At 46.9% G+C, this 25652-nt stretch overlaps 1 protein-coding gene across 6 annotated transcripts in view; it reads left to right on the top strand.

Moving 5' to 3' along the window:
* Positions 1-25652, top strand: part of FGFR1 (fibroblast growth factor receptor 1) — a 99165-nt gene that overhangs the window by 15657 nt on the left and 57856 nt on the right. For all 6 annotated transcript variants that reach the window (XM_060251686.1, XM_060251685.1, XM_060251684.1 and 3 more), the window contains exon 2: positions 11161-11376. In XM_060251686.1, the coding sequence (XP_060107669.1) occupies positions 11286-11376 (91 nt within the window). In that variant the 5' untranslated portion in view covers positions 11161-11285. The remainder of the gene's footprint in view (positions 1-11160; positions 11377-25652) is intronic.

The following is a 25652-nucleotide window of genomic DNA, read 5'->3' as shown; positions in this document are numbered from 1 at the left end:
TATTCCCAGAGAAACAGTATGTGGGTCCTTGACCACTAAAGACCGTAAAGGTTAAACCCAAAACTTTGAACCTGATCTGGTGCACCACTGGAAACCAGTGCACCTTGCACAACACAGATTGAATATGTGCCATCCGTGGGGTACGTTCATTCATTTTTGGGGTGTAAAAATGATCAATCATATTGTGGACTTTGAAGGTGGCTGTCTATTTGAAATAATATTTAGGTGATTATACACTTGGAATACTTTTTGTGCTTCCTTCATGAAGTCTGAGGAAAGTAGTGGTGAATTTGTGTGGAGATAACATGGGCAACAGGTGTGGGGGCAGCATGTGCAGTCTATGAGGCACAAGAGGATTCCTAAGTTTTCTCTTTTGATATTACACTAGTTAATAAAAGCATTCATGCTGGGTTTGCCAAACTCCAGGAGAGGCCTAGAATTCTCCCAGAATTACCACTGATCTTCAAACAACAGAGATTAGTTTCCCTGAAGCAAATGGCAGTTTTTTGGGGGTGGAATCAATGGCATTATCTTCCGCTTCCTCCCCTCCCTAGGCTTCACCCCCAAATCCCCAGGAGTTTCCCACCCCAGCGTTAGGGTTGCCAGGCCCAACTCAAGAAATATCTGGGGACTTTGGGGGTGGAGCCAGGAACAAGAGTGTGACAAGCATGACTGAACTCCAAAGGGAGTTCTGGCCACCCCATTTAAAGGGACCGCTCCTTTTCAGTGCCTTTCCGCCATTTGGAATAATGAAGGATAGAGACACCTTCTTTTGGGGCTCATAGAATTGGACCCCCTGGTCCAATCTTTTTGAAACTTGGGTGTTTTGAGGAGAGGCACTGGATGCTATGCTGAAATCTGGTGCCTCTACCTCAAAAAAAAGCCTCTTCTGAGTCCCAGATACCTATGGATCAATTCTCCATTATACCCTATGACAGGGGTCCCCAACCACCGGTCTGTGGACCAGTCCCGGTCCATGGCCTGCTGGCAACTGGGCCGCAGAGTGAGGCAGAGTAGCCCTGGACTAAAGAGGCGGCACAGCCAAGGCTGCCTCCCCTTGCCAGGGTCCCAGGCTGGCAGAAGGGGCAGAGCTGCCGTTACTTTAGCCCACCCCTCATTTATAGACCTCCATTGATCAGCTGATCAGTGGGGGTCTTTAAATGGGAGGAGGAGGCAGAAACAGCCCCAGTTTCTCCCCCTCCATGGGGGGTAGGGATGTGGCATGAGTGGGGGGCAGCCTGGGGTGGCAAAACCGCCATTGTCGCCCTCCTCACCGGTCCGTGGAAAAATCGTCTTCCACAAAACCAGTCCCTGGTGCAAAAAAGATTGGAGGCCATTGCCCTATGGGAATTGGTCTCCATAGGGTATAATGGAGTGCTCTGTAGACATTTCCCTCCGCCTCCCTGCTTTATGAGGACCCTGAAGCAGGGGGAGGCCTCTAAACCAGGGGATCTCCTGCCCCCAACTAGGGATTGGCAACCCTAACCCAGAGTTGACTACCCAAATTCATGCCAACTATTTACATCTGCTTCTCCCCGGAATATTGTCCCATCTGGATCTGCTTGAAGGTTCTTTCTCTTGGGAAGTATGGGAGCTATAGTTCTGAGGTAGGTCTTTTAACACACAATTCTTGGCAACTCGGGAGAGGCTGACTCGGGAGAGGCTCACTACAGTTCCTAGATTTTTTGGGGAATGCCATGATGCCATCTTATCTGTGATGGACCATGACTTAGCAGTGGACACGTGGGGAAGGCATCAGGAAGTGTTACAAGCTCGCTTCCCTAACCCCACCCTTCCCTTCTTTGCAGTATGCATGCCCCAGTTGAAAGGAACAGTGGACGGTGCATTGTCTGTGTCCAAAACTTCAGATTTGCATTGTAAGCAGAAAGTGTGTTGCTGTTAGCAAGTCACAATCGGTGTCTGTGAATGTGCCTTAATACTGGTGCTGAGCTCTCCACACAGACTATCCCATGCAATGGCATTATTGAAGGCTTTCTCCTACCATTCACGAGCTAGGTCCACTTGTTGTGCTTGTTCTGAGTTCTGTCATTCCTTCCTGCTGTTTATTTGCTTTAGGTGTTTCCTTTTCTGTTGCAGCTAATTTTCCTCTGGATTTTTGTTGGGAGGTGAGTCTGGGTGCTGCTGTTCACTGAGGCAGTACAGCAGACTTCCCATCTGTGAGAGAGCACGGCCTCTGGGAAAGGGGATTTGTACACTCTCTCTCTGAAGCAGCCATAGTTGTTCCATTTCTGATTCTGTGGCTGAGGTGACAATCCTCTTTCCTGGAAGTAAGCCCCACTGAATATAATGCTTCTTACCTGCTTAGACCTGCTTAGGGTTGCTCTCTCAGGCTTCTGCAACTCCAACTAGACCAGTATGTTTGGTCTTGGGTCAGTTTCAGTGTCCAGATCAGAGGAGTAATTAAGGTTGCCAGACTTCAAGTGAGGCCTGGAGATCTGCCACTTTTACAACTGATCTCCATAGAGTTGCCAATCCCCTGGTGGGGGCAGGGGATCCCCCAGTTTGGAGGCCCTCCCCCACCCTTCAGGGTCATCAGAAAGCTGGGAAGAGGGAGGGAAATGTCTGCTTGGCATTTCACTATTCCCTATGGCGACCTATTCCCATAGGGTATAATGGAGAATTGATCTGTGGTTATCTGAGGCTCTGGGGAGGTATTTTTGAGATAGAAGCACCAAATTTGCAGCATAGCTTCCAATGCCTCTCCTCAAAACACTCCCCAAGTTTCAAAACGTTTGGGCCAGGGGATCCAATTCTATGAGCCCCAAAATAAGGTGCTCCTATACTTCATTATTTCCAGTGGAGGGAAGGGAGTGAAAAGGTGTGCGGTCCCTTTAAATGTGATGGCCAGAACTCCCTTTGGAGTTCAATTATGCGTGTCACAACCTTGCTCCTAGCTCCACCCCCAATGTCTCCTGGCTCCATCTCCAAAGTCCTGAGATATTTCTTGATTTGGCAACCCTAGATCTCCAGCTAACAGAGATCAGCTGCTTTGAAGTAGGGATTCTATGGCATTGTACCATGCTGAAGTCCCTCCCCTCGCAATGGCTGCTTTGAAGTAGGGATTCTATGGCATTGTACCATGCTGAAGTCCCTCCCCTCGCAAAACCCTGCCCTCTCCTGGCTCCACCCCTGAAGTCTCTAACCCCTGAAGTCTCCAACCCAGTGGGGCAACCCTAGACACCATGAAACTTTATTGCTTATGTTGGAACACTCATATATTCCCCAAATAAATGTGTTCCCCAGTGTTTTGCAGCAGTTGCTGAATTTATGGTAGCTCTTCCAGGAAACATTAAGATGGCACTGCCAGGGGGAAGGGTGGCTTCTGTGTTCCAGTACTTCTTGATGCATTTTGAAATTTATTTTGCGCTCCATACCAGCAAATCCAATGAAGCTGTGTTATGTGTCCTGCATGACATTTCTATCTATCTATTACTGCTTATATGGCTATCACCTAAGCAGAAGTTGTGCATGGCATTTTAAGACTCTTGAAACTGGACACTCAGTTTTACCCGGAACCATTTTTTTTCTTCACTCCCCCCTGTTACTTTTTGTGCTCAAGAACCAGCCTAGATAAAACAGATCTTACAAGTCTTTGGAGTTCTCATTATGAGATGTTTCAGAATTTTTCTGTGAACCATTCCATTAAGTGTGGTTCTTTTGCATAGTACTTGGTCATTGTGGCAGTGGATGAATTTATTATCAGGTGAAGGTAAAACTGTGGCCACATGTGTCTGAACCAGTTCTTGACATTCTAAAATGTCTGCTGAACAATCATAGTCTTTCAAGGAGGAGGATGTGTGGGGGTGGGGATGAGGGGGCGGAAAAGCAAGTTGGAGGTGAGCAGCAGGCAGGTTCCCACTCATGGGAAGGAAGGAACTGACGAGCAGCTCTGTTTGCATTCCAGTCTCTGGGATATGAATGGCGGTCCTGTTCAGATTTATATTTATATCAAGACTGTGTAAATACCAAAAAGAACTGTACATCTGTACTTGGGCAAGCATCCTTCTAGAGCAAGTTAAGTACAAAGGAAAGGGAATTAGGTTTTCCCCTTTGTAAGTGCAAGGAATCCTGTGACAGACTCATTTGTCCCCAGATGAAAAGAGACCCCCTGCTCACAAAACCACATAATCCTAGTCAAGAAAACTCAGATATGGAATGCCTCTTAGAAGTTGGTGTTTTCTAGATGCCATATATCATGGGGGGTTAATGGCAGCGCCATGATTATGTTCACTTCTCCAGATAGGTGCATATGACCCCCTCACCCTCAATCTGTAGCAGGCAGCTAAAAATAGTTTTATCCAGGACAGCATTCAACCAGTTTAATTTTTCTGCCTATCATCATTTTCATTCATAACCTTTTTATATGTTTTATGGTACGTTAACATTGTAACCCGTCTTGAGTTCCATTAGCGATCAAGGATGGTATAGTGGTTAATGTGTCAGACTAGGATCTGGGAAACCCAGATTTGAATCCCCACTCTGCTGTGAAAGCTTGCTGGGGTGACCTTTGACTAGTCACACAGCCTAACCTCACAGGGGTGTTGTAAGGATAAAATGGAAGCAAGGAGAACAATATAAGCCACTTTGGGTCCACACTGAGGGGAAAAGCAGGATAAAAATAAAGTGAGGTAGAAATGTGGCTAAATAAAGAAATAAATTGTACTCTGGAGGGAAAACCTGAGGTTCTAACTGAAATTTGGAACAGAACCCTAAAGCATTTTTGATCAGAACTGTACAGCTACTGAGGGCAGATGGAATCTCTGAGTTAGTGGGAAAGCATCTGCTTAATAGCTGTGCACCTAACTCCAGTAAATTATTGGCAGGGTGCTATTGAAGGTCACTTTTATACAGACCTATTTCTACACTTCCGAGGTCAGCAACAGATTTTGCTGAAGGACTGCTTTGAGAAGGAGGTGGGTTTAAGTACTCAGTAAGAACATAAGAACATAAGAGAAGCCATGTTGGATCAGGCCAATGGCCCATCCAGTCCAACACTCTGTGTCACACAGTGGCCAAAAAACAACAACAACAACCCAAGTGCCATCAGGAGGTTCACAAGTGGGTCTAGAAGCTCTTCCACTTTGCCCCCCCCCCACAAGCACCAAGAATACAGAGCATCATTGCCCCAGACAGTTCCAATAATATACTGTGGCTAATAGCCACTGATGGACCTCTGCTCCATATTTTCATCCAATTCCCTCTTGAAGCTGGCTATGCTGAAGTGGCTACGTTGAAGTGGCTGAATGCTCCTCCACAAAGGAAAACTATCCCTTTGTGTGGGAAACAGGATGTCAGGAGAAAGAATTTCAGCCTAGCCTTCTCCCTGACATGCAGGTTTTCTAACTGCAGGGGTTTTGAAATATGTAGGAGCATTTAATCACATCAGCTGCCAGTCTTCGGTTTCAAGTAGCAAAGGACTGGACTGTGTGACTGAACAACAACAACAGGCTTAACCAGTCAGTGAGAAAAAGGTTCCATCAGGAATGGTTTTTTTGCTTTGCTTCCTATGCATCTCGCTTAGATCTTGATACTTTTCCATGCTGTAGATCTCCAAACCTTTTGATATTGTTTGTACAAAGGTGCTTAGTGGTTTAATACATTTATAATGTAAAATATTAAGTGATGCTTTGAGGACTATTGAGAAGAGGTGTCTTCATTAAAAAGCACCAGAGCTTGCTTGTTTTGTTTCCTGCTCTCTTTCTCCCTCTCCTGAGCTCTCACTGCAATTTGGCTACTGCCTGAATATTTTTCTGCTGATTCTCCTTCTGGCCCTCTCCTGCTCCATAGCCCAAAGGCCACTTCACGTAGTGACTGTCCTTGGGATTCACGCTGGAAATATGAGCCTGGCACTTTTTGAAACCAGGCTGGGGCTTCCCTATGATTCTGCTCTGAGCCATGCTTGAGATGCATAAGAGGAAAAGAATTCAGAGGCTAAAGCCAGCTCAAGGGACTTTTTTCTGGGTAGCTTTCCCTGCTTCTGCAAACTTTGCTTCTCTCCCCTCCCTTTTCAGCTCAGCAGGTATGCTCTGGGAAACAGTCATAGCTGTGAGGAGGTTTCTTCATTAGGCTGCATTTCCCGTAGTACTACATAAACAAAACCATTTGGAGACAGGGCAATCGGTTTCCTGAAATACCAGTGGCTCTTCAGCCAAATACTTCACCCCTTAGCAAAACTTTTAATATTTAGTCAACTATTTTAAAAATGTGTTATTGGTGCCTCGCTGTGGCTCTTGTGCTGAAAATCTCCTGCCAATGTTTAACTTCCTCAGTCAGTACACAAATTCTGGGCGCCAGTGCCTTTGAAAGCAAGATAACAAAATGGGACTGCTTTTTTCCTTCCCAGACATACTGATAGGAATAGAGCACCTTTGGCCCAACCAGTTTTCCACTGTCCCTGTACCCTTAAAAGGATGCTGACCAGGAAGAGGGCCCTTCAGCAGTCTCCCCTGAACACAGGGCTTTTTTTGAGCAGGAACACACAGGAATGCAGTTCTGGCTGGCTTGGCATCAGGGGTGTGGCCTAACATGCAAATGAGTTCTTGTTGGGCTTTTTCTACAAAAAAGCCCTGCTTGAACATATATGAACCCCCAAAGCTATCTCAGTGCCGAGTTAGACAAGTGTTGTCAACTCTGATAGGGAGCAACTCTCCAGATTCTCAGAGAGAGAAGGCCCCTTATCATTAAAGGTGCTGGAGATTCAACATGGGACCTTCTGCTTGCAAAGACTGTCCTCTGCCACTGAACCACATCCCCGTCTCCTCTTTAAAGCCTACAGTTAATATTTGGAGTCTGTAATAGAAATGATCTCTTGTAGCCTTTGGTATTCATTAATGAATAAAGCAGTAACTCACAAGCAATGTGCTGTGAGAAGGAAATGGTTTTTAAAGGGTTCTGGGAGCCAAAATTACCTGCCCACAGAGAAGAGGCAACTGCCTGCATGATTTGGTTCTCTGCCCTTGTCTCCTTCTGGATATCAACAGCTGGTGATTTTTCTGTGGGGTGCATGACTAGTGTGTTCCCTCACTCCCAGTGCAGAGATTAGGTGGGTGGTAACCTGGGACAGGCCTTCGCAGTCATGGCACAAAACCTCTGGAACTCTCTCCCCAGGAAGATTCGTCTGTCCCCTTTTGTTGCCTTCTTCCATTAGTGGATGAAACTTGTTTGTTTCTTTTGACATTCCCCTAATGATCCCTTCCTTCCTAATCAATGTTTTTATGTTTTGTGTATTTTAACTCATTTTTAAAACTCTTTTGAAAGTTGATGTATGTTTGGGAGGGGGGGTCGATTTGAATGGTTTTATAACAGGGGTGGCCAAACTGCAGCTCAGGAGCCACATGTGGCTCTTCCACACATATTGTGTGGCTCTTGAACCCCCCACTGCCCTGTCAACTGGCTTGGAGAAGATATTTATCTCTTTAAATCACTTATCCAAGCTAAGGTAGCAGTTTGGAGAATGCATTGAAAGTTAAAGTTCCTTTTTTTCCACCTCTACTTCCCTCCTCCCTCCCCATCTTCCTGCCTGCCTGTCTGCTCTCAAACATCTGATGTTCATGTATTGTGGCTCTCAAACATCTGACATTTATTCTTTGTGGTCTTATGTTAAGCAAGTTTGGCCATCCCTGTTTTATAATATAATTTTATCATTCATACTGTTAGTCACCTTAGCATCCCTTGTAATGGCAGAAAGGCCAGATATAAATGTGAATAAATAAACACACCTGAGCACACAAAGCTGCCTTAGACCATTGGTCTTCCACGGTCAGTCTTATCAACTTTGGCAGTGAGTCTTTGGGGTCTCAGGCTGAGGTCTTTCACATGACTGGCTTCCTGATCCTTTTAAAAGGAGATGCTGGGGACTGAACCTGGGACCTTCAGCAAGCAAAGCAAATGCACTGCTACTCTTCAGCCATTTGGGATGTTTTTAAAGCCCTGATAATCCCAGTGTGATTCTGTCATAGAGAATGAAAAGATCTTTCATTCTAATGATGCACACTGGCTTTTGTTTTTGTTACATTGCACATGCATATTCTCTTCATGTTCTGAGAAAAGCACGCATATTGAGGCTTTGGGCAATATGTTTTTTTTTTAAAAAATGAACAGATCAATCATTGGTCATCAAAAAACGAAGCCTGAAGAGATTCAGATGAAGTCCACATGTATAAAGACATCATTTATGTACACACACACATACACAAAATGCTGGAACTGCATACTTGAGACTTCAGGTGGCACAGTGCTCCTTCTATCTCCTGCCTGTTATTGGTGGGCATTTGGAGGTGTCCTCAAAATATCTCATCTCCTGCAGCTGGACAGTATCCTGCTTTTACTAAACCGATCTCCCTTTCCTGTTTTCTCTCCACCTTTGGCCTAAAGATTTTACTTTCATTTGCTTGGTCTTTGTTGGATTTAATTTGCTTGGATTTGACTTGGAATATTGCAGTGTTTGACTCTGGCTTTCTTAGCTTCCTGTTGTCCAAGTGAAAGTGCTTTGTCTGGCCTCTTCAGGTCCTACTCACTCACTCAGGCCTCGTGATTGCCACTAAAAAATTAGTAGCATATTTTATGTACATTTTTTTTATGTAGCATGGTGCCAGTTGGCATTGTGGTCATTTGTTTTTATCAACATACTTTCATCAAGTGATGTGAACTGGCTGGTTTTCCACAGGCGTGACCAGGTTTTCCTCCTTTTGTTTGTTTGCCATGTAAGGGCTTTCTTTTTCCTAAAGTACAGGGAATAAGAGAGAGGCCATTTTGTTCGTTCTTTCTTTATTGTTAAGAGCCCCGTGGCGCAGAGTGGTAAAGCTGCAGTATTGCAGTGGAACCCTCTGCTCACGACCTGAGTTCGATTCCAGTGGAAGCTGGTTCAGGTAGTTGGCTCAAGGTTAACTCAGCCTTCCATCCTTCCGAGGTTGGTAAAATGAGTACCCAACTTGCTGGGGGGAAAGTGTAATGACCGGAGAAGGCAATGGCAAACCACCCCATAAAAAGGTCTGCCATGAAAATGTTGTGAAAGCAGCATCACCCCAGAGTCGAAAATGACTGGTGCTTGCACAGGGGACCTTTCCTTTCCTTTCTTTATTGTTTATTGCAGGGCTTGACAGGTGCCAGGTTGCTGTTTTCATTGTAGTGCAGTGTCTTCTGCAATCTCTCTCAGCAGGCCTCAGTAGAAGTACAAAATCTGTTAAATTACATAAAATATGTGCATTTTTGCCATTTCTTGTGTTTATATTAACTCTAAACCTTTCAGTGGTGGGGGATGCGTTCCTTTATTAACTGGTTGCTTTCTGTTCAGGTTCCAATATTAAATTAAATTGAGCTTTTCAAAGTAATAATGGAATGAGGTTAGAGGATAGTTTTTTGTTGTGATGACAGCCAAGACTATCCATATTTGCTTGCAACACTTATGTCATAGCTTTAATAAAGTTATGAGAAGAAGTTAGGATAACATTTTGTTGTAGCTATAATTAGAAAATATAATTAAAATACAAAACTTTGATGGCTGAAAAATGAGTCTGGCTCCTAAATATTTGGGCTGGTTCCTAGAGCCAAAGAAAATATGTCAAGGCCTGGCTTATTGTTTCCCACATGATGAAAGAGTACCTTCTGATCTCATGCAAATGATCCAAGTTGTTACAGTCATGAGCAGAACAAAGGAAGAAAGTACGTGGGTGGGCTTGAAAGTTTCCTTTTCAGCCATCGTTCTCTTATTTCCTTCTCTTTCCTCCTCCTCTTGGCTTTGCAGGGAGTACATGGTGACCCCAACCCATGCCAAATATATGCCTTCCAAGAGTTGGCAAGCCTTGCTTTCAGGTCAGTATGTGATATTCGGCAAATGACTTCCTTACTGAGAAAGATATATGCCATTCTGGGCAATGTTCACCTTCTGGCAACTCACTTCCTGTCTCTCTGGCTATATAACTCTTCTCTAGATTCTGAATCTTGGCTTGTGAATCATGCCACCTTTGGGTCAAACGAGATGAGACAGTATCCCTCAGGAATGCACTACCATTTCGTACTCCTTTTAACAGCACTGCAAGGACCTGATTCAGGTCAGGACAACACATGGGGAAACAAGGGTTCCTGCCTTCTCTAATGTGCTGTTTTTCAAACCCAAAACAGCACTGGGGGGATGTTGGCACATAACTCCTTTGTGCCATTTCCAGTGGGGAAAGCAAGAGCCTCTCCTCCCCCTCTGCCATGGTGATTCTGACCAGAATGAGGCTCCCGTGATCCTGTTAACAGGAGTTCCTCAATGGCACCTCACTCTGCAAAATGGTGGCATGCCCATGGGGTTAACTTGGGGATACCATCTTGTTAAGTTTGGCCTTTTGAATGGCTGTAGCATTTGTTCTTCTCGAAGGCCTTTTGCATTCAAGAGAGTGCCTGCACTGCTAATACTTGGGATTGGAAGAAAATCATTCTAAGATTTGATAGCTTTTGATAACTGTTGCTGGAAGACAGTCTCAAGACAGTTGCTGGGCCTGAGGAAATATGCAAATAATTCTTACGTTACATAAATTTTAGGGATTTTTTTTAAGACAAGCATGTTTGTCAACTTATTAATATAATGATGATATGAATATGTGAATGCTCCGTCACGGATATAACCAATTCAGCATACACATTTAACTCCCAGTCGCTGCTTGAACTGTCATGGCTTCTTTAAAAGAATTCTGAGAATTTGTAGTGAGGTACTGAGAATTCTATTTAGAAGTTCCCACTTCTCCCAGAAAGGCAATGTCCTGGGAAACGATGATGGTCAAACCAGTTTTCAGTCTGCAGAATGGATGTGCTTTTTTTTTTTTTGTCTGAATGAATTCCAGAGTGTTATCTCTTTTAATCATTTGTAACAAACACCACAATGGCACCTTTAAACAATGATGAGCTTTTTCTCTGTAAAATGTACACTATAAATATCAGCCCATTCAGGGACTGTAAGCTGTGGCTGGTACTCTGTGGAAGGGGGAACCAAAGGGAAGCGTGTAAAATGTAAAAGTCTGCTATGGTTCTGCACTCTGAGTGGGGGCCATCTGGTAGTACTGATTCAGTTATTGGTTATCTTTTCATCACGCAGAAAACAACAGCTATCCCACAGGGAGAGGACAACATACATTAATTGCATTGTTTTCTTACCAACAGCATTTGAAGAACTGACTGAACGGAACAAGTGAAGCTTCTGCTCCCTTTTGCAAACTGGACACCCAAGGTGCAAGTCCTCATGGAGTCTGAGGGTTCATTTGCCAACAAGTAGCAGGAGAACTGGGATGTTTACCTGGAAGTCCCTCGTTCTTTGGGCTGTGCTGGTCACAGCCACACTGTCCATTGCAAGACCGGCACAAACCCTGCCAGAGCAAGGTAGGAAAAGCCAGTGTCTCTCACTCGTTTCTGTGGAAAGATCTGTTCTGTTTTTCGCCCAAAACAAGAGCCTCCAATGTTGGTGAAACAAAAGAATGTAGTTGAACTGTTTCTTGCTAAGTATGTATTTATAAATGTTCTGTTGAACAGCCTTGTTTCATTTCTAGGGGCATCATTTGTTGTACCACCTGCATGTACAGGATGGTGTGTGTGGTAAACTCTGTCAATTTTAAAATGGAATTCTACAGGTCATTCTGAAATTCCTGGATAAAAGAGATATTGGTTTAGGACTCTCTACCTTATAACTCACCTTTTTAAAATGCCTATTCTGTGACATGGATCATGCTGTTCACTCCTATGAAATTGAGAAATGCTTTAGAAGGTTAAAAAACTGATGACACCCAATTCAAGAGCTATGCTGTATGCAAATACAGATCCAGTTGGGTAGCCGTGTTGGTCTGAAGCAGTTTGGAATCCCAACAAAATTTTTGAATCCAACAAAATTTTTGAATCCAACAAAAGTTTATTCAAGGTATGAGTCTGCAGATGAAAGCTCATACCTTGAATAAACTTTTGTTGGTTTTAAAGGTGCCACTGGACTCAAAATTTGTTGTATGCAATTGCATTTATGGAATTCTTACAAGGAAAGCATAGATCAATTGTGTGGTTGTCAGAGCCTTCTTCTCTCGGTCTACATTTGCTATGCTAGAAGAGGTGGGTTATGGATTTGTTGCTATGACTCTCTAGCCCATTACCCAGGCATCATTGTTGTCTTCACTAGGCAGGTTCACATCAAAGTAGTAACAACAGGGTCTCTTCTGGATAGTGTAGAACCTGTGGATGATGCTGGCTTCTGCATTTCCAGCCAGTTTGGTGTAGTGGCTAAGTGCATGGACTCTTATCTGGGAGAACCGGGTTTGATTCCCCACTCCTCCACTTGCACCTGCTAGCATGGCCTTGGGTCAGCCATAGCTCTGGCAGAGGTTGTCCTTGAAAGGGCAGCTGCTGTGAGAGCCCTCTCCAGCCCCACCCACCTCACAGGGTGTCTGTTGTGGGGGAGGAAGGTAAAGGAGATTGTGAGTCGCTCTGAGGCTCTTCGGAGTGGAGGGCGGGATATAAATTCAATATCTTCTTCTTCTTCCTCCTCTACAGAGTCTTTTTTGGGTGGTCTCCCTTCCAAGTACCGACCCTGCTTAGCTTCTGTGATCTGATAAGATCAGGTTATATCATTTGATCTTCCCTCCTGATGTCAAAGTAGTAATATCCAAATGGGCTTTCAAACAGGTCTTTGTTCTTGAGCTTTTATATATGCCTTTCTAAAGTTGCATGAAAAATGAGAGTAGGCTGTAGGGAGCCACCAGAAGGGGGTTAAATTGAGAAGATTATTCCCTCCACACTACTTCTGCTACTGACAGACTCCTTTAGAAACTGCAAGTTCCATAAGGTCAGCTGCTTAATAGTCCTGTGGCAGACTATGCTAGCATGTTCAGCTATGGGCCTCGCTGGTCACCCCAGCTCCTTAAAGGTAGAGAGATGGAGTGTGTGACCCACTCATTGGATGCTTTAGGTCCTGGAATGATCCTAGCACAAGATTCTGCCTCCCCATGGCATCGCCTGTAGGTTTTAGAAATGGAGTTGTTCCCAAATATACATGTTAGGCAAGAAAACCCATAAAATAATAACATAAAACCCTTGATACTGGTTTCATTCAGAGGTGGACTTACTATGACAAGATGCAGCCTTATGTAGCAGAGACAAACCAATGGAACCCAGTGGTCTGAACCAAAAGCAGCATTCTTCAGTGCATGGCATACTGAAATCGCTGTGATCTGTTGCAAGGTTATGATAAAAGTTCTCACACATGTCCCTTTTTGTCTGCATTAGGCTGTGCAGGAGAATTTCCTAGTGGATTCTGGTTTATGCTAACAGGAAGGACAGTGCTGTTAGGTATTCTTTCTGAGGCTCTGGAATGCCTTAGATGTTCTCTATTAGACCAGTGTACAAAAATGAATTCTGTGGTGCTTGGATATGACGGTATGTGCAAGAAATACTTGTTTCTGCAAAACCTACCAAATACATTATGTGAATCTGCCCCTTCATCTATAGAGGAAGTAAAAATGCTGTGAAATATATTTATCTGCCCATATTTTAATTTGCTTAATCCATATTTTAATTTGCTTAATCCAAATTTCCAGTTTCCAAATTTGGTTTTGTACAAGTTACTTAAATTCCAGGACACTGTTTTGTTTTTTTCCTGGGCAGATGTCAGCTCCTTGACTTGCAAGGCAATTAGGCAGCTGTATCAAAAAAAATATGGACTGCCAGAGTAGGAACTGGCAGAAGGTATATCATGGTGCATCAGCAGACAGCTCAGTTTTGAGATTCTCGCAAATAATGCTGGATTAGGCAGGTCTTGATCTGATTCTGCAAGACACTATTTGGCTAGAGCACTGTTTCTTAAAGAAGAGTCAGGCTTACTTATTAGTTGTGCCCTAGCTGTGAAGAGATCCTTAGTAAATGAACAGGGATGTGCATTTGGATATATCCAATCTGAATGCACACACGCACACACACACATGATATTTTCTGGATAAATTTGAGTCTATAGATGGTATCTGGAATTTTCTGGTATACTGGGAAATGGGTCCTGAAAAATCCTCAAAATATTCAGGAGTAACTGTGAATATCAGAATCCAGAATTTTTAAGGCTCCCAAGACTATTTTTTCTTGATTTTTGCATCTCTGTCAGTATATCCTTTCCAGGGTTTGGTTTCAGCTTGCCAGGTTGATTTGGCTTAGATTCTGTGCTTTGAAATTAGTTCTATGGATCTTGCAACCTTGTATTCTTTGTGTAAATTGGTTTGAATCAGATTATGGTTTATAATGGATTTGTTGGGCTTGAAGCAATGTTGCTGTTTGGCTTGGAGGATTCTATGGTTTGACATTGACTTGGATTCTTGGGTTGTACATTAGTTGTGTTCATCTTGCCACATTGTCTTATACTTCTGCTGGGGTTCCCTAGTTCTGCATTGGTTCTTTGGACCTTTTTGTGAATGTAAATCCTGTAAATGTTCCATGGGAGTTTACATGTGTGACAGGAGGGTTGACTTTTGACCAAGAAAGACTGAAACTGGCTCACATTGTGTGTCATTGGCCTAGTCCTACTCTTTTCTTTTCCTGGAGCAAGCAACTTTCTTCAGGACATGTGGTGTTCCTTCAGGATGGTGGATATACCATGATTCTGCAGAAGTTTATAAAACTATGGAATGTGGTATTGGGTACAAAATTCAGCTTTCTGACAAACTTGGCATTCCTTTCCAGGGGAAGCAGGCTTCTCTTTTTTATGGTTATTAATATTCTTGAAAGTACATGACAGTGGCTCCTAAAATCTCAGGAACCAAAAGCATTTTCAGTGGTCGGGGCTGAGTGCCTTGCCCATTCACAGAACTGTTTAAGCAGTTACAGAATAAATTATTCAAAGAGAACCATATACCGTACTTCTTTTTTAAAACTCAGTCACTGAAATGAGCTTTTGCATTTTGCAAAATTTTAATTACTTTGGTGAATGTTTGTGTCTTAACAAAGACCGTGTGACTTTGGTGTTATTTCTCTCCGTAGGAGGTTGTGGGTGTGTTTTTCTGCATTGAGCTCACATCTGTCCTAGTATTTGTAAATGCCTCAAGAATGAGGTATGTTCTCTTAAGGGAGAGAGAGCAGGGCAGAGAGCTTAAAATCTGTACCTTGGTGCTGAGGTACAGGTTACATTTCTTGTTTTCCCCTACAACAATTTTCAGGATTGCTGATTCAAAGCCTGCCAAACTGAGTTGCAAGCTGGTTGGCACAGAAGGCTTGGCTTGCAGTTTTGTCTGCAGCAGAGCTAGCACATGGTTGATTTGATGCTGACGCAGTGTGACGTGGATGCTCTGCCTTGTATTCTTTTCAGACACAGTGTTTGAATTAACTCCTAGGCAGCCACACACTGTTAAAGTTAATTGGCCAAAGTTCACCCAGGTGCAGAGAAGCTGATACCTGTAGAATCAGGGCCTGCTGTTCCCCAAAAGCCAACCAGGTAAAGCTGCCAGAAAGCCATTATTTCAGCCTTCTAGCTAGATTCTTGACAGGAAGGATGTACAACTGAAGAGAAATTGCTTGTTGAATCAGATTGAATTTGCTATTGCCGGTTTCCATGGTCTCTTTCCATACATTGTATGGCCACAAACCCATGTTTACAGATGAGTGTACACTGCCTGCAGCTCCCTATGAAATTAGCTGTGTTGGACATTTGTGTGTGTCCCTTTATTACATGCTTAGGTGTACACTTTAGAAACTACATGTATTATTAAAAAGGTGTCTATTAGTACTGTGAGATGTGGCTTTGGGAAAAAACCACTGTCCAGTATACATCTACAAATATGCATGTACACACAGACATGCTTTCTTTCCCTTTTTGTTTTTGAAGTTGCTTCTCCATGGGGGAAGCATTTTGCACAATTTGAAAAGGCATACCCTGGAAGAAGGAAAAAATCCTGACTCCTTTAAGGGGGGGGAAGGCATACTCAGAAGCACAGCCTCAGAGATATTTCTGCCAGGAAGGAGAAAGCAGAGAGAGACCACTGTAAATTTCAAGATTATGCCCTTTCCCCACTATATTATGTTTAGCAGTGCTGATCCACCTTGTATTCTGTCTTTGTAACTTGTCCCCTGTGATCACTTTCACTGCTGGTCCTTGAATTTCAGGGTTGAACAGACATTTGAACCGGAATTCTTCCCTTCTTTCAAACCTGATGCTTTATCTGCTGCCCCATAAACCTTCATACAGTTCTTGTGTATTCAAAATAAAAACAAATGTTTGGTTCTTACATACAGTGTATTTATTTATCCTGTTTACAGTATATGTAGGCATTGTCTTCCCATAATGACTGGTTTGTTCTTTCCATTAGTCAATACATGCAAAATCCAAAAGGCTGGTGGAAAGAAGAAAGTTGTAAACACATTTGCTGAATAGGCCAAGGGAGCAAAACAGGGGTGTGGGTGGGGATTGCCGGAGGAAGAAAATGTAAAAGTCTCTTTAATTCAAATTGTACATTAAAAAATTAGACTGATCATGCTGAAGTGGGACAGGACTAAGGTCAGATGAGTGAATTAAGCTCCCCCCTCCCAATCTGTTTATAGCAAGGGAAATCTGAGGGATCTGGGGGTGGCAAGAAGTGGGAAAGTGGAGATTAGCACAGTTGCTTATTTGGTATAAGGATGTTATGCTGTGCTTTAAAAATGGGGGGGGGGGGGGTTAAAAAATTCTTGATTCCATGATCTGTACAAATTATGCAAATTTGCTTATTTTACATAATCCTGCTAAATAATTCACTGGGGGGTTGCAGTGGAGTTCTCGGAACCTCTGACTCTGCACTTGCATGTGGAAACTTTATTTTTCTGGCTTCTGATATTTCAGCAGGCCACAGATTTTGAAGCATATCTTTGTGGGACCAGAAGGCCTACATACTTGCTGCTCTTTTCAGAACAGCAGCTGAATTTCTTAAAAAACTGACTTTTGCATATAAATAGCACATTATGTTGGCTTTCTATGGATTGCACAGAGCCTTGGACACATTCAGCAGCCAAGGAGGGAGTGCTGCAGCAAGATTGTGCCTCCTATGTATTCCCTGCATACCACAATGTTCTATCTATGCACATGTATTAGAATGTGGCTTCCAGACTGAAGATCCTTCCAATATATTTTGTAGAGACTGGAGGGGGGCTGCATAAAGAAGTGGTGTAAGCTTTCAAGTTACACAAGGTTTTGGGGTGGTTTGGGGTTTTTTTTTGCAAGGTGGGTGGGGAAAGTTGCTATTAGAGTGTTAAAATTGTCACCCTTTGGTGCTTGGCTCTAAATGACTGCCTACAATGACTTTTTGTAGGGGGGTGCTGCATTTAGGAGAAGTTTGAGCTGAGATTTGCAGGCAGGCAACCATTTTTGACCATGTGCTTACCTGGAGAGCTGAAGGAGCTTCAAGGTTATAAAACCTTGAAGAGATCTGTAACTTCCTAAGGTAAAGAACCTGTAACGTACTCGAAGCGGAGACGAGAGTAGGGCAACATGGTTTATTAGGAGCACGTTGCAAGAGAGAGAACACGCGGGCCGGGTCCCGCTTATGTACAATCCCGGGTACAGCCTACTGGGTTGGTTGGGCCAATCCAGCCCCGTTGAACTTCCCGCCACAGCTGGAGATAGGCGGGGACAGTTGCCCCCCCCGTCGGGTCGCATGACATTTCTTGATACACTACACCCCTCCCCCCCTGGTTAATGTACAAAGTCCTGTAAGTATGCGGGGGGCCGGCGCTCCCGAGTGGACCGTCTGGGGGGTCCCGGTGGCGGCGGCGCGGCTGCCGAGGATGGTGCCTCGGTAGGTCCTGGAGTGGACGGGGGCGGCCCGTCCGGTGCCGCGGATCCCTCGGTTTCGGTCGGTTCCGGTACCTCCGGCGCCCGCATCACGGATGTTGGGATCGCGTCATCTAGGCGGTCTCCGTTAGGCTCCTCGCTGGATATAGCCTCGTCCGTGTCCGTGGGGGCCTCCGGAAGGGTGCGGCGCCTCAACTGATCAATGTGCCGCCGTAGTACCTGGCCCCCCTCCGTTGATATGTCGTAGTGGCGGGACCCGGTTACCCTCAGTACCCGCCCCGCCACCCAATCGGGGCCCCTTGCATAGTTTCGGGCGAAAACTGGGTCGCCCGCGAAGAAGCCCCGGGCGGCGTCTCGGACTTCGGGGCTCCCGCGGGTGTCTGAAGCCCGGTCGGGATGCAGCCGGTCCAGCCGGGTTATGAGTTTGCGTCCCATGAGGAGCTCAGCCGGGCTGACTCCTGTGACCGGGTTAGGGGTGATCCGATTATCGAAGAGGAACGCGGCCAGCCTGTGGTCCCAGTCCCCCTGTACAATTCGGCCGAGGGCCTCCTTTGTTGTGCGGACCATCCGCTCCGCCTGGCCGTTGGTGGCCGGATGGAAGGGAGCCGACCTTATGTGCCTGATCAGGTATCTTTGCAGGAACGCCTGGAAGTCGGCGGAGGTGAAGGCGGCCCCGTTATCAGAGACTAAGGTGTCCGGGATGCCATGTGTGCATAGGACCCTGCGCAGAGCTCTGATCGCGGCTGTGGACGAGGTGGACCCTACGGGGATGACCTCCAGCCATTTGGTGTAGGAGTCCACTATTATGATGAAGGTCTGCCCCTGGAATGGGCCCGCAAAGTCGATATGGAGTCTCGACCATGGTTTCCGGGTGGACTCCCACCTAGTGACGGGGGCGCTGGGCGGCTCGGGCCGGGATTCCTGGCAGGTCTGGCACCCGCGGACCCAGCCCTCGATCTCCCCGTCCATTCCCGGCCACCAGACGTAGCTCCTGGCCAGAGCCTTCATTCGCACTATGCCGGGATGAGTCTCGTGTAGGGATTCTAGAACCCGCTTTTGGAGCGGAGGTGGAATCACTACCCTACTGCCCCAAAGTATGCAGCCCTTGTGTGCGGCTAATTCCTCCCTCCTCGCCTTGTAAGGCTTGAATTCTTCCCCCATGTTTCCCTCTGGCCACCCCCTCACCACCCAGTCGAGCACCCGTGCCAGTGTCTTGTGTTTCTGGGTGGCCTTGGCCACCTCCGTTGCGTGGAGGGGCGGCTCTGGGAGGCTCTCTATCATCATGACCAGGTGTGCGGGTGCGGGGTCCGGACCCGTCTCCGGAAGCGGCAAACGGCTAAGCGCATCCGCGTGTCCCATAGCCTTGCCGGCCCTATGAACCAGTGTGTACGTGTATGAGTTGAGGAATTGGTTCCACCTCAATACGCGCTGTGAGAGTATTTGGGGGGTTTGTCGGTCTGGGGCCAGTAGACCTAAGAGGGGCTTGTGGTCCGTGGCAATGGTGAACCTTCTCCCATATAGATACTCGTGGAACTTTCGGACCCCTGCCACGATTGCCAGGGCCTCTTTATCTATCTGCGCGTAGTTGCGCTCGGCTGAAGTGAGCGTGCGGGAGTAATATGCGACCGGTACCTCCCTCCCGTCCGGAAGCTGGTGCCCCAGGACTGCTCCCACCCCATACGGCGACGCATCGCAGGCCAGGATGACGGGGAGGGCCTCGTCAAAATGGTGGAGCACCGCATTGGACACCAGGACGTCCTTGACCGCCTGAAACGCCGCGGCCTGTCGTTTGCCCCAAACCCAAGGGGCTTTTTTGTCCAGCAGCCGGTGAAGGGGCTCCGCCAGGGCTGCCTTGTGGGGGAGGAAGGAGTGGTAAAAGTTGAGCACCCCCAAGAAGCTTTGGAGCTCCGCTTTACAAGTGGGAGCCGGGGCTTGCACGATGGCTCGGGTCTTTTCTTCCGTGGGGTGGATTCCTGCTGCGTCAACGGCGAACCCCAGAAACTCTACCCGTGGAACCCCCAGCAAGCATTTCTCTCTCTTGACCTTGAGCCCCGCTGCCTGGAACCGGCGGAGCACCTCTCGAAGGCGGTTGCCGAATTCCTCGGGGTCCGGGGCGGCGACTAAAACGTCGTCGAAAAACGGCTGGACTCCTGGGATCCCTTTAAGGAGAGCGTCCATTAGGCTCTGGAAAATCCCCGGAGCGACGCTAACCCCAAACTGAAGCCTCTTTACCCGGAAAGCCCCCCTGTGGGTCACGATCGTTTGGGCCTCCGCCGTCTTATTGTCTACTGGGAGCTGCTGGTAGGCCTGGGCCAGGTCTAGCTTCCCAAATATCCTAGCCCCCGCTAGGGCGGCCAGGACATGGCTCACCACCGGCACTGGATAGGGGTTGTCCTGTAGTGCCTTGTTTATGGTGCATTTATAATCGGCACAGATCCGCACCTCCCCGTTTGGCTTGATGGGGGTAACGATGGGGGTTTCCCAGGTGGCGTAGTCCACCGGCTCCAGGACGCCTTGTGCCGTGAGGCGGTCTAACTCTGCCTCGATCTTAGGTTTCAAGGCGAACGGAACCCTCCTGGCCTTGAGCCGAATCGGTCTGACCGTGGGGTCTAGGGGCAGGGAGATGGGCGGCCCCCGGTAGCTCCCTAGGGACCCATCGAATACCTCGGGGAATTCCTTGCAAATCTCCCCGAACCCCCGGGGCGTTATGGTCTGGCCCACCCCCTCCACGCGGATTCCCAAGGGTTTGAACCAGGCTAGACCTAGCAGGGTGGCCAGCTGGCGCTTAACCACCAGGATGTCCAGCGGCCCGTGGAAGGACCCCCGCTCGACTTGTACCCGCGCCCACCCCGCAATTTGCACCGGGTTCTTCTGGAAGTCCCGGAGTATGAAGTCTGCCGGCCGAAGTTGCAGCCGCTGGCGGGGACACAGTTCTCTTAGGGTTTCTTCCGCAATAAGGGAAATGGAGGACCCTGAGTCCACCTCCATTTGGCAGGGGTTCCCCTCTATAAGGACCGCCACTTTGATTTTATCGGGGGAATCGTGGGGCAAGTTCAGTACCTGTAGGGACGTGGAGTCTACCGCGTGGGACTCCGCGGACTCGTGGTACGTGGTCGGCTTCCTGCGGTTGGGCTTGGCTCGGCAAGCCCTGGCAATGTGGCCGGTCTTTCCGCAGCTCCTGCAGTCCCAGGTCCGGTATTGGCAGTCTCTCCGCTCGTGGGGGCCGCCGCAGCTGGCGCACTTGGTGGCCGGGGCTCTCTCCGACGCTGGTGGTCGGTCGGTCGCTCGGGGGCGTTGGGTCGCTCTGTTGGGTGGCCCGGCTGGGCGGCGTAGCTGATGGGCTTCCTCCTCCTCGGGGCCGTCTTGGCCCAGCTCTCCGTGGTGGGCAGCTTCCATCTTGGCCCGGGGAAACGTTCGTGCGGTTCGTTCCCATGCCACCGCTTCGCTGAAGGCGGCCTGGAGAGTAAGCTCTTCTTTGGCAAAGAGCTTCTGCTGGAGCCTCTCGTCGCGGAGGCCCCACGTGAATCTGTCCGCCAGGGCTTCCTCCAGTTGGGGGAGGTTGCAGTTCCCGGCGAGTTTACGGAGGGCCGCCAGGTAGTCTGCGGCGGACTCGCCCGCGATCTGGTCCCGTTTGTGGAACAGGAACCTGCGAGCCACCCGCGAAGGCTGTGGTGAGAAGTGTCCCGTGAGGAGTCGGATGATCTCGTCGTAGGATTTCTCTGCCAGACGGGCGGGTGCCGAGAGACCCTTGGCGATCTCGAACGTGGCAGGCCCGCAGACGCTCATGAGAACGTCCCTCTTCGCTCCGGCGTCAGTGATCTTGTTGGCCCGGAGGTAGAACTCGACCCGCTCCGCGTAGGACTCCCATCCCTCTGGATTGGTTGGGTCGAAGGGCTCGAGGTAGCCGGTGATTCCGCTTTGGTTGGCCATGATGGCGGCGACAGTCGCTTGTTGCCCAGATCTCCGTCGTAGCCGCTGCGGCTAGGATCCCATCCTCGTCGCCAGTGTAACGTACTCGAAGCGGAGACGAGAGTAGGGCAACATGGTTTATTAGGAGCACGTTGCAAGAGAGAGAACACGCGGGCCGGGTCCCGCTTATGTACAATCCCGGGTACAGCCTACTGGGTTGGTTGGGCCAATCCAGCCCCGTTGAACTTCCCGCCACAGCTGGAGATAGGCGGGGACAGTTGCCCCCCCCCGTCGGGTCGCATGACATTTCTTGATACACTACAGAACCTGTCCTATTTTAACAGCTGATAGGGCATGTATAGAGACGAACGGAAGATTTGTGTTTTTTACCAATTTATTTTCTATACCTTGCTCATAACTGGTGCTATGCTAAAAGTATGCTTGTAAACATTTTCTGTTTAATACCGGTGGGAGCATCTTTTTAATGATGGTGGGAGCAGCTCTCTGTACCACATAGACCTCCACTGTCTCAAAGACACTATCTGAAGACAGGAGCCAGGAGGAAGGCAGGCAAGTGGACCTGGCTATTTCTCCAAGGTTTCCCAAGGCATTTATCAGTCCTTGCAGTGTCCAGGCACTGGGTAGCAAGGCCTCTGATTGTGGAAGGGAAGCTGGAAGACCTGCCCTTCCCAGTGGGCAGTTCCTTACAAATGGACAGGTGGTGGTGGTAGGCTACCCTAGAGAGAAGGAAAAGCCCCTACAGGGAGTTGGGAACCCTCAGGAGGGCAGGGCAAAACAGGGCCTGCAGGCAGAGCAGGTATGTTATGCCTACTTTCCATTTCTTCTTAGTAGAATTCTGTGTAAGTGAAAAGTCTGCATGATTCCTTCACACACAGTTGTTTGTGATCCTTGCTGTGTATCTCTTTAAGGAGCTGAGGAGATGTAAATAGGTGTGAAAAACCTCAGCCTGAGACCCTGGAGAGCCGCTGCCAGTCTGAGTAGACAATACTGACTTTGATGGACCGAGGGTCTGATTCAGTATAAGGCAGCTTCATATGTTCATACTAGGATAGTTTTCTGTAAATCTGGTAATTCATTGTTGGGGGCTTTAGAGCAAAAAGGATCAGCTGGGCCAGGGGCCAGCAGGCATCAGTTACTGATTAGTGTTTGATGCTGTGATTAATTACTGGGCTGGGGTTGGGAGCGACTGTAGATGTGGGGAGGGGGAGCAGTTACCAAAGGTCAGAGATCGTGCTTAGCAGCTGGGGCAGTGTTTTTACAACTCATTTTCCCTGAGGGGAAGGCAGAGGTATCAGATTTATACTGTCCTCAGAGCTGCTGACCAAACTCAGAAATGCACGTTTCTACAGCTCCCACATCGGCCCTGGAGTAGCGACAGCAGCAGGTCGGACTTGAGAAATCGATCTGTCAGAAGGAGTTCTGGCACAGGTTTCCTTTAGCTTGTAAGGACAGGGGAAAGCACAGGAAGGAAGCTCAAAAGGAATCGTCTAGCTCAGTTGTTGTCAAATTTGGTCTCTTCAGGCAATGCTCTTTCTTCAGTTCTTCGTCTGAAGGACCCCTGTGCATTGCAGAACATTCTGGGGATTTTTAAAAGAAAAAAAACTTTAGGACATGCATTTAGTTCACCCAGGCCAGGCCTGTGGGGGATCATATTTGATCCATGTGAACAGAGAGCTAGCCTTAGAATGTACCAAATGGTTCCCTTCAGCTGAAGGTTGTAGAGGATGGTTGATAGTTTGGGGCCACCTGTTTGGCTGGAAGTCGGTTTGCCATTGCTGATCCACTCCTTGAGCAACCCGTGGTAAGCTCACAAGGGACTTCTGTGCTTCCATGCACAGAGAATGGCTTACATGATCACTTGCACCACTGTGTGCACATAAATTAATCCATATATGAAAATGAGCCAGTTTCCTTTCTGGGAGAAATCTGACGTCCCCTTGGGTACCATTTCAGATTTCACTGGGGGTGGGGGGAGATTTCAATAGCAAGAGGTCAGGGTTCTCAGCACAGTGGAAAAACCCCTCGTAGTTCTGCTTTTGGTAGTAAATTTACTAAGAGAGATTGATTTACATTTCCCATTGGGTCTGTCTCCTTCCTTGCTAAGTCTGCAGTTCTGAGAGAGAATCAAATTAGGTAACCCCAGATCAATAGACCTTCTGTATCTGGATGATTCATACATACATCAGCTACATTTCTTGGGAGGAGGCAGCAGATATTTGTGGATGGGGTGTTGGATTTTAAAAATCTGAAATGAGTTCTGTTTAACATAATAGATAAATAGTAAATATGAGTCTCAGGCTCAGCCATCACTTATTTTCTTAATTTTTATTTCTCTTTGTAAGGTTAATTTTTTTCCCTTTAATATGAACAAACTGTCTGGTATAGGGGTGAGAATGTTGCCAGGTAACTTTGAGGACAACCTCTTTAATACTCTGGCAAATAATTGTGCAGACCTGTAAAGAGACACAGCAACTGTGCCAGCATGCTGATTATTTGTTTTTCTTCTCACATTTTGGAGGCATGAAGTCCGTTAAACGGGAGAAGATACTACAGTCAATATTGAAATGAGCCATACCTGGGCTCATCTATTTTGTATAATTATTCAACTTCAACTTAAACGTTGGTATGCGTGCTCCTTTTGTTATCTGTTATTTGCTGTGTGTAAATTTCTATATGTTTTCCCCCTTCATTCATTGTTTACATGGTGTTAAGTCTATTGATTTTGTAATTGTATTGGGTAGTTTTATGCACACATCCGTTATGCAATTTTTATGAATACAACTATTTTTCATCTATATAGTTGTACATATACTAAAGGTAAAGGTAGTCCCCTGTGCAAGAACCGAGTCATTATCGACCCATGGGGTGACGTCACATCAGGACATTTTCTTGGCAGATTTTTTATGGGGTGGTTTGCCATTGCCTTCCCCAGTCATCTACATATACTACACACCTCCTAAGTTGCCATTTGACACTCTCTACATGTACAGCCTAAGGAGGGACTGTGCTTTGCATGCAGAAGGTCCCAGATGCAATCCCCAGCATCTCCAATTAAAAGAATGAGGCTGTAGGTATTGTGGAATACCTCACCCTGAGCCACTGTCAGAGTAGACAAAACTGACCTTGGTAGACCAATGGTCTGACTCAGTATAAAGAAGCTTCATGCATTCATGACACATGACTCTGATTCTACCCAAACTGGAAGAAACGCCAGTTTAGGACCATGGAAGTTGCTTGGCAAGGCTTGAGCATTTTGCTTTTTGTTAGCATACCAGTGTGGTCTACTGGTCTTGGGTCTCCAGCAAGTAAGAATATAAGAGAAGCCATGTTGGATCAGGCCAATGATCCATCCATTCCAACACACTGTGTCACACAGGTGCCATCAGGAGGTCCATCAGTGGGGCCAGGACACTAGAAGCCCTCCCACTGTGCCCCCCCAAGCACCAAGAATACAGAGCATCACTGCCCCAGACAGAGAGTTCCAACAATACACTGTGGCTAATAGCCACTGATGGACCTCTGCTCCATATGTTTATCCAATCCCCTCTTGAAGCTTGCTATGCTTGTAGCTGCCACCACCTCATATGGCAGTGAATTCCATGTGTTAATCACCCTTTCGGTGAAGACTGCTCAGCAATTTCATTGAGTGCCCACGAGTTCTTGTATTGTGAGAAAGGGAGAAAAGTACTTCTTTCTCTACCTTCTCTAATCCATGCATAATCTTATAAACCTCTGGAGTCTGGAAGATAGCTTGCCTTGGAGGAGGAGAGCAAGGAGTGGACAAACCCACACTGTCCTTCCTTAGATATATGGATAAGCGTTTAGCTGAACAGAGCATCCTGAAAAAGAGAGGCTTTTATTTTCAACTTTTCATGTCCAGCTGGATTTCATGCTGTACATTGCAGTTAAACATTTGTATATTCGTAACAGGATGTAATGGAGGATGGTG

This window comes from Heteronotia binoei, chromosome 12, assembly GCF_032191835.1.
Source record: "Heteronotia binoei isolate CCM8104 ecotype False Entrance Well chromosome 12, APGP_CSIRO_Hbin_v1, whole genome shotgun sequence".
NCBI lineage: Eukaryota > Metazoa > Chordata > Lepidosauria > Squamata > Gekkonidae > Heteronotia > Heteronotia binoei.
The sequence above is the reverse complement of the archived record's forward strand: the minus strand, read 5'-3'. Positions and strand labels throughout refer to the sequence as shown.